The sequence below is a fragment of the Trifolium pratense genome, linkage group LG5 (assembly GCF_020283565.1).
Source record: "Trifolium pratense cultivar HEN17-A07 linkage group LG5, ARS_RC_1.1, whole genome shotgun sequence".
Lineage (NCBI taxonomy): Eukaryota > Viridiplantae > Streptophyta > Magnoliopsida > Fabales > Fabaceae > Trifolium > Trifolium pratense.
Window position 1 is genome coordinate 43,214,737 of NC_060063.1, and position 14,959 is coordinate 43,229,695.

General features: G+C 31.1%; 1 protein-coding gene across 1 annotated transcript; it reads left to right on the plus strand.

The window, feature by feature from the left end:
• Positions 1–5,964: 5,964 nt before the first annotated feature.
• Positions 5,965–14,176, plus strand: LOC123883050 (linoleate 13S-lipoxygenase 3-1, chloroplastic-like). Its single transcript, XM_045931744.1, has 8 exons — positions 5,965–6,692; positions 7,298–7,578; positions 8,966–9,206; positions 9,778–10,110; positions 11,190–11,383; positions 11,872–12,173; positions 12,596–12,862; positions 13,149–14,176. The coding sequence occupies exons 1-8, from the start codon at positions 6,287–6,289 to the stop codon at positions 13,903–13,905; spliced, it is 2,781 nt and encodes a 926-aa protein (XP_045787700.1). The 5' UTR covers positions 5,965–6,286; the 3' UTR covers positions 13,906–14,176.
• Positions 14,177–14,959: the final 783 nt, after the last annotated feature.

Here is a 14,959-nt window from a genome sequence, read left to right on the forward strand (position 1 = left end):
CAAGGTTACTAGTTTCGCTTAGGAATATGATAGTTGTCTTCGCTTTGTGTGTTTAAGAAGGTATCTTTGCGGGTACTTTAGTAAAATGCAAGAAATAAATGACAGAAAATAAATAGCGGAAAATAAAAGGTGTGTGGTGTGTGACCACACGGGCTGGTTAAGTGTGGTCGAATCCCTCCCTTACTCCTGCTTGGTGGCTTAATTATTTCCCTCTTTAAGGATTTAGACTCTTGAAAATAGGTTTGAAGCAATATATGTTCTTATTTCTATTACAAGCTTTTACAGAGCCTAGTTAAAGGTTACCATATCTTTATTTAGACACCATGATCCAGAACTCCACTTTTTCGTTTAAATTTTGGTCTCATCGCCCTAGGGACCCCTAAATTATAAGCTGTCACGTGTGCCTAAAACTAGTCACCTACCCACATGCATACTTTGCAAGGTAGAAATTATCGTTCTTTCCAATCTTATACTAAGACGGCAGATACTGAATTAAATGGTCTCATGTAGGCCTTAATATGTCATCCTTCAGTTGGGATTACTAGCTTCGTTTCCTATGCGATATCCACTAGGCTCTTAGATTTTATTCTAATGTGATCAATATTAAAATAACTAAAACCAGACAACGAAAGAGTTTCAATATAAATAACTAAAATTTATAAATATTATAAATACTACAACCAAGCATTCGTAAGGGAGTTTCTCGACTCCACCTAACCTAGGAAAAATAAATTACAAAGACAGAAAGAAAAGAACCTTGTTGGCGTTGGAGTTCCTTGGCCTCCTTGCCTCCTCTTTAGAGTTCTCCTAACTCTCTTGTGAATATTGAATAGCTCTCAATATTTCTGAATGAATAATTGTGAAGGAGGAAGACTCTATTTATAGTTTTACAGCTGGGTTTGGGCTTTTTCTGCGCATCCATCGCACCCATCATGGCCACGATGGCGTGTAATTTTATCGTGGTGCCATGGAAGATTTACTCGGGATTTTCTGCATATTTTTCAAGTCATCGTCGTGCCACAATGACAAGCCATCGTGCCACGATGGTAAAGATTTTCAGCAGATTTTCTTCAATTTTATCCGTCTTCTCATCGCTCCACGTTGAACCTCATAGTGGGTACGATGGTGCGTTGCTTTATTCCATTTTTGCCCTTTTTGATGTTTTTTCCACTTTTCTTGCTTCTGATCCTTGTGTCTTCACTTTTCCCGATATTAGCTTGCTTTTGGTCTTTATTTACTATAAAAACTACTCTAATCTACTACTAAAAATATCATATAATTGGCTATCATCAATAAGCTAGTTTAACACCGTTTTTTATAAATATATAAAAGGCATAAATGCCTATTTAAAAACAAATAAAAGAAAAATAAGATAAATTACAACTAATATTGGGGGACTAGGCTAAAACTCAATATAAACAGCCAATGGCATTAACAACAATTGTCTCGTTAAAAACTTTACCAGAAAAATTCAATGGGATTAAACCATCGTGACGGAAAAAAAAGTGCAGAGCAAACAAAAGAAAAAGCCCTAGAACTACATCAACAAAAACGATAATCAAAAGCTCTAATATACCGTGGTTAAATCAATCGAAAACACAAGGGGAGAAAGAATTTCATCAAACAAAATCATTACTTTAGAGCCCGATAGAAGCAATTTTGTCTGCACAACGGTTACATTCTCTTAAGATTTGACAAAAAGTTGTGGCTAATTAAAAGTAAAATATAAGTAAACCAATTACCTAATTTGAATAAGTAAAATTTCTTCAAAAAAAATAAAATAATTAAGTAAATTAAATATAATTATAAATCTTATATTATTGTTAAATAATTGATAATATTACTCATCTTATTTAAATACAAAATATAAGTACCGGGTATCCAATGGGTGTTCATATTAAATTAACTGATCATTTAGTTGGTTTAGTGGTGATTGACGTTGGATTTGGTATGAAAGACCACGATGCGATCCCCGACACTTGTGATCCGATTGGGGCTAGAACGACTTGATGTCTGAACTGACCCCCAAACCAGATTAAGCGATCATGTGGGATGGATACTGGTGGTGAAAATAAAAAAATTACCGATCCAAAATAAAATCATAAACCGATAAAAAAAAATTAAAGACCGCATAAAATTTGAATTTTATTGGATGTGTTTTAATGTGCTTTTGTTAAAATTGCTCAGATCGAATTAGATTTTAGATTTCTTTTTTAATTAAACTCGAATCAAACCTCATACATTAATATTTATTAATTTTTTTATTAGTATGATATATTATTTTAATCTACTATTTATTAGTTTCTAATTCATTGTAATAACAATGTTTTAAAAATTGAACCAGTCATCGAACCGGTGAAGGTCCTGGATCAATGATCGAACTACTGAATACAACGGAATTTATAATATTGATAAAAATTTCATAATTTTTCTTATTGACTATCCAAAACCAATAGGAATTTAATTTGACCAAGTTTCTGACCTCATACAGAATTGGAACTGGATCCGTCCATTTGGTACCGGCCATGAATATCTATTCTCTTCGTTTTGTATTTCTCCATTGGTCAACAAGTACTTCAAAATTCAAGATCTTTGACCAAAACATAATTGCAAAAAAACCAAGTTCTAGGGACACCAATGCAATTATTTACAAATACTAGTAGTACTAAAATCTAAGGACAAGCATGTAACACACAATTTCTCTGTTGTTTCCTAAATAGCGCGTCTTTTACTTGGAAAAATCTCATTATCCTTGTTTTGACTCACAATCCCATAGATTTTGAAGTTTATGACATGAATATATAAGAAAATAAATTTATAATAGTTGCTCCCCAAAGAAAAGCAAAAGTCGAAATATAAAAAATTACTATTAACATGACTCACACTCTAATGACTATTAAGAAAAGAAATATATTTTTGTCGAAAAAATAAAAAAGAAAAGAAATATATTTGTAAGTCAAACATCTTATGAGTATTCAAAGTATGAGTCGCTTTCGCTTAAGCTCATCGTTACATACTCCCACTAAAAAAAATTGTTGCAGACTTGGAGTAATAAATTTATATGTTTATATAAGATGTATTAAATTTTTTTTGCAAAGTAGCCTAGTATCCACTTTAAAAGTAAATAAGTGGAGTGTCTCGGGTTCGAACCCAGGCTGCTGCACATATAGTGTGATGTCTCTACCAACTGAACTAAGTTCATGGGTACAATATGTATTAGACTTACTCTTATTTATATTATCTGTGCGTTTGTTACAGATTAAAAAAATAGTGATTTTGATGTAAAATAATTTAGAGATTAGTTTTTAAAAATTTTTAGAAAAGTTGAATTTACTTTGTGTTTGTTTATTATAATAAAAATCACTTTTTTTAAATAAAATAATCTTTAGTTTGCTTGGATACAACTTATAAAAGTGATTTTTTTAATTACAAACAACTTTCTTTTTTTAACATTTCTTTTCTCTCTCCTCTAAAAAAAAACTATTATTTTATAAGCTACTCTAAGTAGCTTCTCATTTTTAGCTGTTTTCTAATTATTTTTAACTTTTGATTATTTTAAAAATATGTATCAAACGGACACTAAACAATTAAAAGTGATTATTTTTATAAAAAAATATTTTTTTTTTCTAAAATAAGCTATAACAAACGAACTCTATATTATAGTTTTTTTTGTAAACCAAAGGTATTATCCACGCGTAACTGCAGAGACTAATCCCCTCAAGCTAACTGAGATCCATTTAATGGGTTGACCTTTCCCAACAAATGTTTCTTCATACGCACCGGTCAGGGGCACCGGCCAGGGATCAGACTCAAATATCTACCACTTGTGTCACATTATGTTTGTGATATTATATTATAGTAGTAGTTAGTGGAGTGGTTATGTGAGTTGAAATACAAAACAATGTGTATTGATGAATTTTTTTTAATAAATGTTAGATTGATATGTTAAAGAAGGGAAATAATTTGAAACCTAAAAATATTGCAAAAATGACGCTTATAATGAGACGGAGGGTGCAAAAGAGAGAAATTGTATTTACGTTTTTCAATGATAAATTAGTAAGAATATTTTTGGAGTTGAGATATTCTTTATTTTATATTCTTTCCATTAATGCATGGGAAAATATGTACATGAACTTATATTAAGAGATAAAGAAAAAGGCTCGGTAGTTACTGTAGAGTGCAGTGAAATCACATCTACTATTTAACTTAATCAACATTATTAAATCTCAATTGAATAGCTAAGATCTACACAGGACACCTTCCGATGAAAATACATCCCCTAAGTTATAGCACAAAAGATAAAAGTGTTTTAAACATTCTTTCATCCCTCTTAAAACCTTGCCAATGTGAGACACTATTACATTTTCATTAAAGAGCATGAGATGCCTTAATTTTCTAATAAATGACGAGAAATATGGTTTTTAAAAAATATCGAGTTTGAGCCGTCTTGGGCTTATAAAAAAATGGGTCTCGCTAACGAGTGGTTCCAGGGCACTCTTTAAGTATTACATTTAAAAAAAAATTATTAAAAAAAATAATCACTACAATTTTCATTGCATTGACTTTACGCATGTACATAATAATTGTATAAAAAACTTACTATTTAAGGTCTTAAAGAGTGTCATGGGGCACTCGTTAGCATTTGCCTAAAAAAATATACTTATCCACCGGTTAACACGAGCTTATAAAAAAATTCAGATAAATGTGACTTTATACTTATCCACTAGTAACACGAATCCATTAAGATTAAATTAAATGAGAGTTACTGGCGCGCTCTCTGAAATTTTCTCCTTTGCCAAATAATTATTGAGTGTTAAACTTTGGAAATTTTCTCCTTATAAAATTTAATATTATTATCCCCCTCACCATTTCTTCACCCCTTATAAAACTATTTTTATAAGGTTCGTTAGCTAAAGTGTGAACTCAGTTCATACTTTAAGTAGTAAACTGTGTTTTTCTAGATTTTGCACCCCTTCAACACTCGCTGATTATCTTGCGAGATGACTATTTTTGAAATTTTAGGGGGAGCACGAGAAAGGGAGAGGGCACGAGAAGAAACAATCAAATTAAATTGGGTGTTCATGAATGCAATTGACCTAACCCAATTCAACTTGTATTTTACTATTTTACTAGTACTTGTACAAGTGTGGATCCGATATGAACCAACCGTTCAAATTTGAAGTGATTTGATTCCGGTAATGAGTTTATAATTTTAAACTCATGAACCTACGAATGCAGCAATCTGTTTAAAAAATTATTACATTTTTTAATTTATGATAATATAGTGTAAAATTTGTATGTGTTAAAATCTTAAATTTTGATACTATATTTGAAATGTTTCAAGTGATTTTAAGTGTTAAAATTTTAAATAGTAAATTTAGTCTAAATTTTAAAACTTTTATGAAAGAAAACATCAATTAATTATAAATTATTTTGGGTTTTTAATTTAAAAAAAAAAAACTATATGTAATAACTCATTAACCCAAAGACCAATTAATTTGGTATAAAAAAATACTAATTTACTCAAAGGCCAATTAATTTTAATCGTTTCGGATAATAAATGTGACTAAAATTCTAAACTCAATCCACGAACACATTTAAAATATGTCCAGAAATATTATTTGGACAATAAAAAATATAAAAGTTGATTAGCAAATAACAACCTTGATGAATTACATGTAGCCCGACATGAAGGATGTCAAAAGATCCAAAGAGGAATCCAAAGAAGCCTATGATCTAAGCTTTGGAAGGGTGACAAAGAAGTTCTCCAAATTCAACTCGAACAAGATCACTTAAACAACTACCGTCAACATTAAAAATAAATAATTTAGTCAAAAAAAAATTAAAAATAAATAATTGATAATTTAGAGTTCATTAAAATGATAAATATAATTTGATCAACAATTATTTCAACTATCAATTAATTCAACTTCAAAATCAATTAATATTTTTAGTTCAAATTTTAAACCAAATACATCAAACTAAACCTTAGAAACGAGTCAACTATAAAAAAAATGATATGCATAAACATAAGCTGCGGAAAAATAAACGTGTGTGGACGGTGAAGAGAGATTCATGATTCATATTTTGCCACCTTTAATATAATCTACTTTTCTTAAGTTCTTCTCTCTATATATATAAAACACAATTCTAAGCCAGCTATATTATTATTTACATTAAAAAACCGACACAACTATAGAAACAATTTCTCACTGTTCCACTTCCTCAAACAGAGCAAAACAACCTTAGAAGAAGGAAAAAAAAACCTCAAAGAAACCATTGATTAATGGCTCTAACAAATGAAATCATGGGTTCATCATTTATACAAAGATCATTATTTCCTTCTTCATCACAAATTTTTCAACAGAAAAATGGAAGATTTTTAATCAGTCCTGTTTTTGTTCCTTTTGGAAACAAAAAAGTTTTGAAATTAAGAAAATCTGCTATGTTTCCTGTTGCAGCTATAAGTGAAGATTTGATGAAAGGCTCTTCATCTTCTTCATCTTCATCTTCATCTTCTTCTTCTGTTCCTTCTGAGAAACCAGTGAAATTCAAAGTTAGAGCTGTTGTTACAGTGAGGAACAAGATCAAAGAAGATTTCAAAGAGACTTTTGTGAAACATCTTGATTCTTTGACTGATAGAATTGGAAGAAATGTTGTTCTTGAACTTTTTAGTACTGAGATTGATCCAAGTAAGACTTTTTCCTTAATTTGATTAAAAATTAATATTTATTTTTAAAAAATTAGTCTTTTCAATTTTTTAGCAGCCCCATATTTTTTTTCTTTATAAGGGTATTCTAGAAATGTCACTAATTTCCTAAAATACTGAGATTGATCCAAGTAAAACTTTTCTTTAATTTGTTTAAAAATCAATATTTTATTTCAAAAAATTCATCAATTCAATTTTCAAGGCACCCCATAAATTTTTCTCTATAAGGGTATATTCTAGAAATGTCACTAATTTTCTAAAATAATAATAATAAAAAATCATCTAAAAATAATTCCCAATTTTTGATAAAAAACATTTACTTAAAAAAAAAAAATCATTTCAAATTTAAAGCCACCCCATAATTTTTTCTCTTTAAGGGTATCTTGTAAATGTCACTAATTTCCTAAAAAATATACTTTTTTTTTATCAAGAAATAGTTCATTAATTTTGTTCATCATGATCACTTTCAATAATTAATACTTTTAATTTTAATCATTTTTCTACTTTTATTTTATTTGGAATAATAACCTTGAATTTTATAAACTAAATTAAATTAATTGACTTTTTTTTTTTGGGTGTGATCTACAGAAACAAAAGGCCCAAAGAAGAGTAATGAAGCTGTGCTTAAGGATTGGTCAAAGAAGACTAATGTTAAGGCAGAGAGAGTTAGTTACACAGCTGAATTTACAGTTGATTCAAATTTTGGAGAACCAGGTGCTATTACTATGATAAATAATCATCAACAAGAATTTTTTTTGGAAAGTATAACCATTGAAGGTTTTGCTACTGGAGCATTTCATTTTCCTTGCAATTCTTGGGTTCAAGCTAGAAAAGATCTTCCTGGAAAAAGAATTTTCTTTTCTAATAAGGTATTTAATTTAATTCTCTCTTCAACTATTTTTTATTATTGTAAATTGTATATATATTTAGCACGATTATTGCATGTCCAACTTCAAGTTCGAGTATGAGACCTAAGTTAAGCTAGAAGAGACGATGGTATATTCTAAAGGCTCTTGGGTTGTCTTCAACTACTACGTGTTTGTTTTATGTTATTTATTATTATTTAGTTTAATTTATTTTTATTTCTGTCATAATAACATGGCCCAGTAGGAAAAAAAATACGGTCAATAGCAATATGATAACCAATAGTTAGTTGATTTGGTTGTGATTGGCGCTAGACTTGGTTGGAAGGACCACTGTTTGATCCTCCGCAACTGCGATTGAAGAGGGATGAAACTACTTGATGTTAGTACCTACTCCCGAACCAAATTAGACGGTTCAGTGGACCAGATACCAATGATAAAAAAATAGCAATATGATAAAGCAACAATATTTGTTTTATGTTTTGTGATTCATTTTTTTTCAACGTGAAAAATATGAAACTTAAAAAAGTTAAAAGCTACATAATATTAATTTTTCTTTTGAAGAATCTTGAAAAGGACAACACATCAAAGTTCATTTTACGAAAAATAAATAAATTAATTTCATTTATATATTTTTTGAATGGCAAACAGTCCGTAATTTTAGATTACTTTTATTATTATCCTTCTATATATAAATATAGAGTTTAATTGTTGTGCACCGTCGGTGTAATTTTTTTTTACACATATATCCAATGACGCGTTGCAACATCATTTAATGAATGTGACACATCATGTATTTTTAATTATCATACATGATATGTCGATATATTATTGGACGCATGTGCAAAATAACTTTAGACTAACAGTGCATGCATATAAATTAAATTCTATAATATATATCACTGTATTTTTTTAAATAATTATCCTGGATAAAGTGATTATAATAAATAAACGAAATATTTTTTTGAGTCAATAAAAAATTAAGCTTGAAAAACATTTAGTCAGATTTATGCATGGACCAAGCCCCATTGAATTGACCTACCAACTACCTACGTTATGCAATTGGGCAAATACGCCATCTAATTCAATGTAAACAGTACTACTAATAATGGTTGTACCCAACAACAAATTACTACTAATAATTTTCATTGACACGAGTCTAATCTAGTTGGTAGCGATATCACATTATACACACATATATAAGAGTTGAAATTTTAGTCACAAGTTCTCTTCTTAGGCCAATTTCACATTGGTAACATATGTGCCGGTGTCACATGTCCACACCGTTCATGTAACAAGTATCGCTCCCTAATTGTTGTTTCGTCACAAATAAAATCGAATTTTTCTTTTGGTAATTAACCTTTGTTAATTTACTGTGATTTAATTTGAACAGGCTTATTTACCCGATGATACACCTGCTGGGATTAAAATTTTGAGGGAGAAAGATTTGAAAAATCTTAGAGGTGATGGAAGAGGAGTTAGAAAATTATCTGATAGAATTTATGATTATGATATATACAATGATTTGGGAAATCCAGATAAAGGACTTGATCTTGTTAGACCAACTCTTGGAGCTTCTAAAATGTATCCATACCCAAGACGGTGTCGTACTGGCCGTGGACCAAGTGATACAGGTAATCTTAAATTAAATATATAAGCAATTATTTTTTGGTACAATATAATTAATAAACAATTTTACATTAGTAAATAATGTTGCATTGTAAAACTTTAATTGGATAATTGAGTTTAATATTTATATAGGCACTTAAAATTATAGAGACTAATATATGAGGAGGATGCATTTATTTTTTTCCAATTATATTACATGTCATAATATTCATTTTCTAAAATAACTGTACACATATATTTTTTGTACCAAAAAAAAAAAAACTGCACACATATTTTTCTTTTAAAAAATTTGGCAAGAACAAAAATTATTATTAATTAAAGTGATACGACCATTTCTAATGGGATTTAAAAATTGTTGTCTCTTAATATTATAATGTCAAACTCTTCGGATTGAGTTGATACCTTAGTTGTACAAATCTTTACTTCGTGGGTTATATATATTTAAATTTTTTACACTTGTACTTTTATTTTGTTGTTTATTAGTAGTAATTTAATTTGATTAAGATGTAGTAATATATTATTTTGTTTTTTTTTATTCTAAATAACTAAGCAAAGTTGAATTGGATGGTGCTGCAGATATTACTTGTGAGAGTAGAATAGAGAAGCCACTTCCTATGTATATACCAAGAGATGAAAGATTTGAGGAATCTAAAAAGAACACATTTTCAGTGAAGAGGCTTAAAGGAGTGCTACATAACTTGCTCCCTGGCCTTAAATCAAGTCTTTCTGCTCACAATCAAGACTTCAATGAATTCTCAGATGTTGATGGCCTTTATAGTGTAGGGCTACTCATTAAGTTGGGTTTGCAAGATGATGTTTTGAAGAAACTCCCATTGCCTAAAATTGTTAGCAAGATTCAAGAATCCAGCCAGGGTATTCTTAAGTATGACATTCCCAAGATTATATCAAGTGAGTATGCACTTCTTATTGTTAATTTCTTGTCCTTTATACTAATAGCTTTTCACTTTTTTGTACCATAGACCCGTATCGACCCACCCGAAATTCAGGCAAATGACATGATTTCATTGGTCTGCTTTAAAGGGTCAGGTCTGCTTTCATTGGTTTTGGGATTTTGATTATGTGCGGTCACTGGATGCATGCAGTTGTGCAATCACGACTTTATGACCATCTAATCTCAATGGACAGTCTAAAATTTTATGACTGAAACTTCACATTTTATAAAATCAGAATATTTCTTTATCATGGACCGTCTGATCAAGATCAATCAGTCATGAATTCATGACTGAACGACTGCATGCAATCAATGACATCAGAGTATCCGGATCCTTAGCTTTGACTACACAATTGCGAATGTAATTACATATTAAATACTCGGGTCGGTAAAAAATAATAAGTAGCAGATAATTGATAAGATAGCTGATAAAAAAATAAGTAGAAGATTTTTAGATTGAATTATGTCTTTATTAAAAAAATTTCACCTTAGATTTCAAATATGTCCAAATCATATATCAATCAATCAATTATATTAAAGGAAAGTTTCTATTTTTTTTACTTTCGTTTCATTTGCAATGTGGTAGGGTCCTTGGTCATGAATATATATCTATAATGGCTTGCATGTATGTCATAAGCATTAAGCATGCCATATCAAAAGATAGTGCTCTAAAGAGGGCCACATTGCAACATGTTATTTGGCTTTTAGTGTTTGTCACAATTGAATTTTACCCCAATTTTTTTTTTCAGTTCAAAGCTAGATCTAATGTTCATATTATTCCTTTTCTATATACTATACTAATACTATATGTTTACAATTGGGCCAATTTGTTATTATTATATGAAATTATTAATTAAGCTGTATCCAAAGTTGTACTATTCAATTGTTAATTCTAAATGTTTCACATGTGTGTCTAGTTATTGTAAATTTTTTATTTTAATTGTTAAATTATTGATCAAATCATGTGACTAATGTGTATTATATTTTTGTTGATTAATTGTTAAATTATTAATCAACTCATGTGACTAATGTGTAGAGGACAAATTTGCTTGGTTGAGAGATGATGAATTTGCACGTCAAGCAATAGCTGGAGTTAATCCTGTTACCATTGAGAGGCTTACAGTTTTTCCACCAGTTAGTAAATTAGATCCTGAAATTTATGGTTCACAAGAGTCTGCCCTTAAAGAAGAACACATTGTACATCAACTTAATGGCATGACTGTCCAAGAGGTACTCATCAAAGCAATCATAAATTTGCTTACCATATGCTATGCAATCAAATTTATAATGGTCTTATTGAGGGCACATTTGCATGGACCCTGAGTTCGACGAAATCACAGCGACACCGTGATTTTCTTTTATAAGTTTCATAATTTAACAAAATCACGACGATACACGGTGATAATGTCATGATTGATTAAATACATAACTTATGTACTAAATGGATTTGGATTAGGCATACATAGTACTTCGTTGTGGTTGTCTGATCTGAATTGATGGTCAAGATTGATTAACATTAGGAAACTGACTGTATAATCTGAATCATTCAATCTTAAATCATTCAATCTCAAATCAACGGTTGAGATTGCATATTGTGTGAAATTGTGAATGAATAATAATAAAAAATAGTACATCATATAAATTTTGAATTTTTTATTAATACATTACTTATGTATACCAAACTCCCACTTACATTTTTTTCTTTTGGAATTTTGCAGGCAATAGATGAAAATAAGCTGTATATAATTGATTATCATGACATCTATCTTCCATTTTTGGAAAGGATCAATGCTTTGGATGGTAGAAAATCATATGCAACAAGAACCATATATTTCTTGACACCACTTGGTACTCTAAAGCCAGTTGCTATAGAACTTAGCTTACCTCCATCTGGACCAAACACCCCATCAAAACGTGTAGTTACACCTGCTTTAGATGCAACTACTAATTGGACTTGGATGCTTGCAAAAGCTCATGTTTGCTCCAATGATGCTGGTGTGCACCAACTTGCTCACCATTGGTAAGCAAATACCCAAAATTTCATTTATTAAGTTAATCACCAATTTAGTCCTAAAATTACATGTGACGAATACTTTGACGTATGAAATTAACACATGACATGAACACCAGACACAACTATGAAGCATTGACAGTTTGACACAAGACTCTATTATGAAGTATTGATACATGACACGAACACCAGACACAACATTTATGTTGACATGTCGTCACTGATAACAATTTAATGAAATAATTGAAAGTAAATGCGTATGTTGGTACTAGAACTTGACATGTGTTGGACATCAAACATGTCTTTCAGTGAAAATGTCGATGCTACATAGGTTTGGAAAAAATGTTTAGAAATTATTTTGCAAGTATGTTGGTATCAGATCCTGACATGAACTTGTTTTTTTTTTTTTTTTTTTTGTGAAATTTATATAGGCTACGCACACATGCTTCCATGGAACCATTTATATTGTCTGCTCATAGGCAATTAAGTGCAATGCATCCAATTTTCAAGTTATTGGATCCACACATGAGGTACACTTTGGAGATCAATGCTTTAGCTCGCCAGAGCTTGATCAATGCAGACGGTGTCATCGAGTCTTGCTTCACTCCTGGTCGCTATGCAATGGAGATTAGTTCAGCTGCTTACAAAACCTCTTGGCGTTTTGACAAAGAAAGCCTCCCTCAAGATCTCATCCGCAGGTAAAATTCCTTATAATATCTCTGTCTCTAAATATAAGATCTTTCAATAACCAGTTCTTATCTCTAAGAACTAGTTAAGGACTCACAAAGGCCGACCCAAATTCATGGGCCGATCGCTTGCTTTATGATTGGTTCACTCAGAAACCCCGCCTAACTTTAGCTTGGGCTAGTGTGAAAAGACAAAAAGGCCCTACATTTTTCTCAACAAGCTATTGATGTTTGCTTTATTTGGTGTAAGAAAATAACAAATAAATCTAACTAAGATTTTCACTTTTTAACATTGCAGGGGAATGGCTGTTCCTGATCAAACGCAACCACATGGCCTAAAGCTAACAATGAAAGATTACCCTTATGCAGAAGATGGTCTTCTAATTTGGTCAGCAATCGAAAATTGGGTCCAAAAATATGTGAGCTATTATTATCCAAATCCAAGCCTAATAATCAATGATAGAGAGTTACAAGCTTGGTACTCGGAATCAATCAATGTAGGCCATGCTGATTTAAAGGACGAAACATGGTGGCCGAAATTGTATGACAGTGACAATCTTGTCTCGGTGCTAACAATCTTAATTTGGAATGCATCCGCGCAACATGCCGCACTTAATTTCGGTCAGTATCCTTATGGAGGGTATGTGCCAAATCGTCCACCGTTGATGAGAAGGTTGATACCTGAAGAAAGTGATCCTGAATATGCAAGTTTCATATCTGATCCACAAAAGTATTTCCTCAATGCATTGCCTAGTTTGTTGCAAGCTTCAAAATATATGGCTGTTGTTGATACTCTTTCCACTCATTCGGCTGACGAAGAGTATTTAGGTGAGAGGCAACATCCTTCGACTTGGAACGGTGATGCTGAGATTGTCGAAGCTTTTCATGAATTTTCTGCTGAAATTGGAAAGATTGAGAAGGTGATTGATAGTAGGAACAGTGATAGGAATTTGAGGAACCGTTGTGGTGCTGGTGTTTTGCCTTATGAATTGCTTGCTCCTAGTTCTGAACCTGGTGTTACATGCAGAGGGGTTCCAAATAGTGTGTCCGTATAAGAAAATGTTAGAAAGTAAATAAATGAGTCACATATAAATCACATTTTGCTAAAGCATTATGGTTGGTTGGTTTATTTAGTAGTAGTTATGGTAAGTGACTCAGTGGTACTTATGAGGATAATTCACAATTTGTACTTAGATTTGATAAATATTACTAGTAGATATTGGTGACTTAATTATGTAGTGTTGTATAGCATTATAAGATCATTATCAGTGTGTGATTTGCACCATTTTTCAGTTATTGATTGAAAATATTAGAAACCAAGTTCCCAAATGATATTCAAACACAATGAGTGATGACATTAATAACTATGCAGACTATTGGTTAACTCGATGAACTTCAATATATTTTCTTTTAGGGTAAATGCATTCAAAGGTCCTTTAAGTTTCATGTTTGTAACAGTTATGTCGTTTTAGTCTTTTAGGTAACAAATAGGTCATTTAAGTTTTTAACTTGTTGCACTATTAACCCTCCAGTTAATCTCCTCCAACATATGTGCCTTTTTCATCAAACTATTCATCATAGTGGAAGTCAATGTTAATGGCCACAATGCAACATGGTAACCGAAAGAGTAACCATGCAACAAATTTTTGTAACAGAAGATAACGGGAAGAGTAATGGTGCAACAAGTTATAAACTTAAATGACCTATTTGTTACCTAAAAAATTTAAAGGACCTAACTGTTATCTTAAAAACTTAAAAGGCCTAGTTGTTTACAAATGCGAAACTTAAAGAACTCCCGTCAATATATTAGGCTAAACAATGAACTATTTTGATACTGCAAATTGTCTTATTTGAAACTGAAGATAGGATATGTTGTATTTGCAATGTGGCATTATAAAGATTGCCCCCAATCAACCTCTTCATCAGTGACAGCAACTCCAAAACTGTCCTGAGCAATTTGAGATGCCAATTCGGATATCTAGGGACCTCGCTCCATGTCACTAACGGTCGGCGGACACACAGAAAATGCGAGAAAAACATTTTTTATAACCGCTGCCAGCTGAACATGGATTTTGAGATGCGACCAAAATATAACGAATTAAGCGATAC

Bases quoted from the DNA above. Each gene is read 5' to 3' on its own strand.
- LOC123883050 (XM_045931744.1), top strand. From the start codon at position 6,287: ATGGCTCTAACAAATGAAATCATGGGTTCATCATTTATACAAAGATCA. The intron at 7,579-8,965 runs GTATTTAATTTA...TAATTTGAACAG, and splicing joins GAATTTTCTTTTCTAATAAG to GCTTATTTACCCGATGATAC. The intron at 12,863-13,148 runs GTAAAATTCCTT...TTAACATTGCAG, and splicing joins CCTCAAGATCTCATCCGCAG to GGGAATGGCTGTTCCTGATC.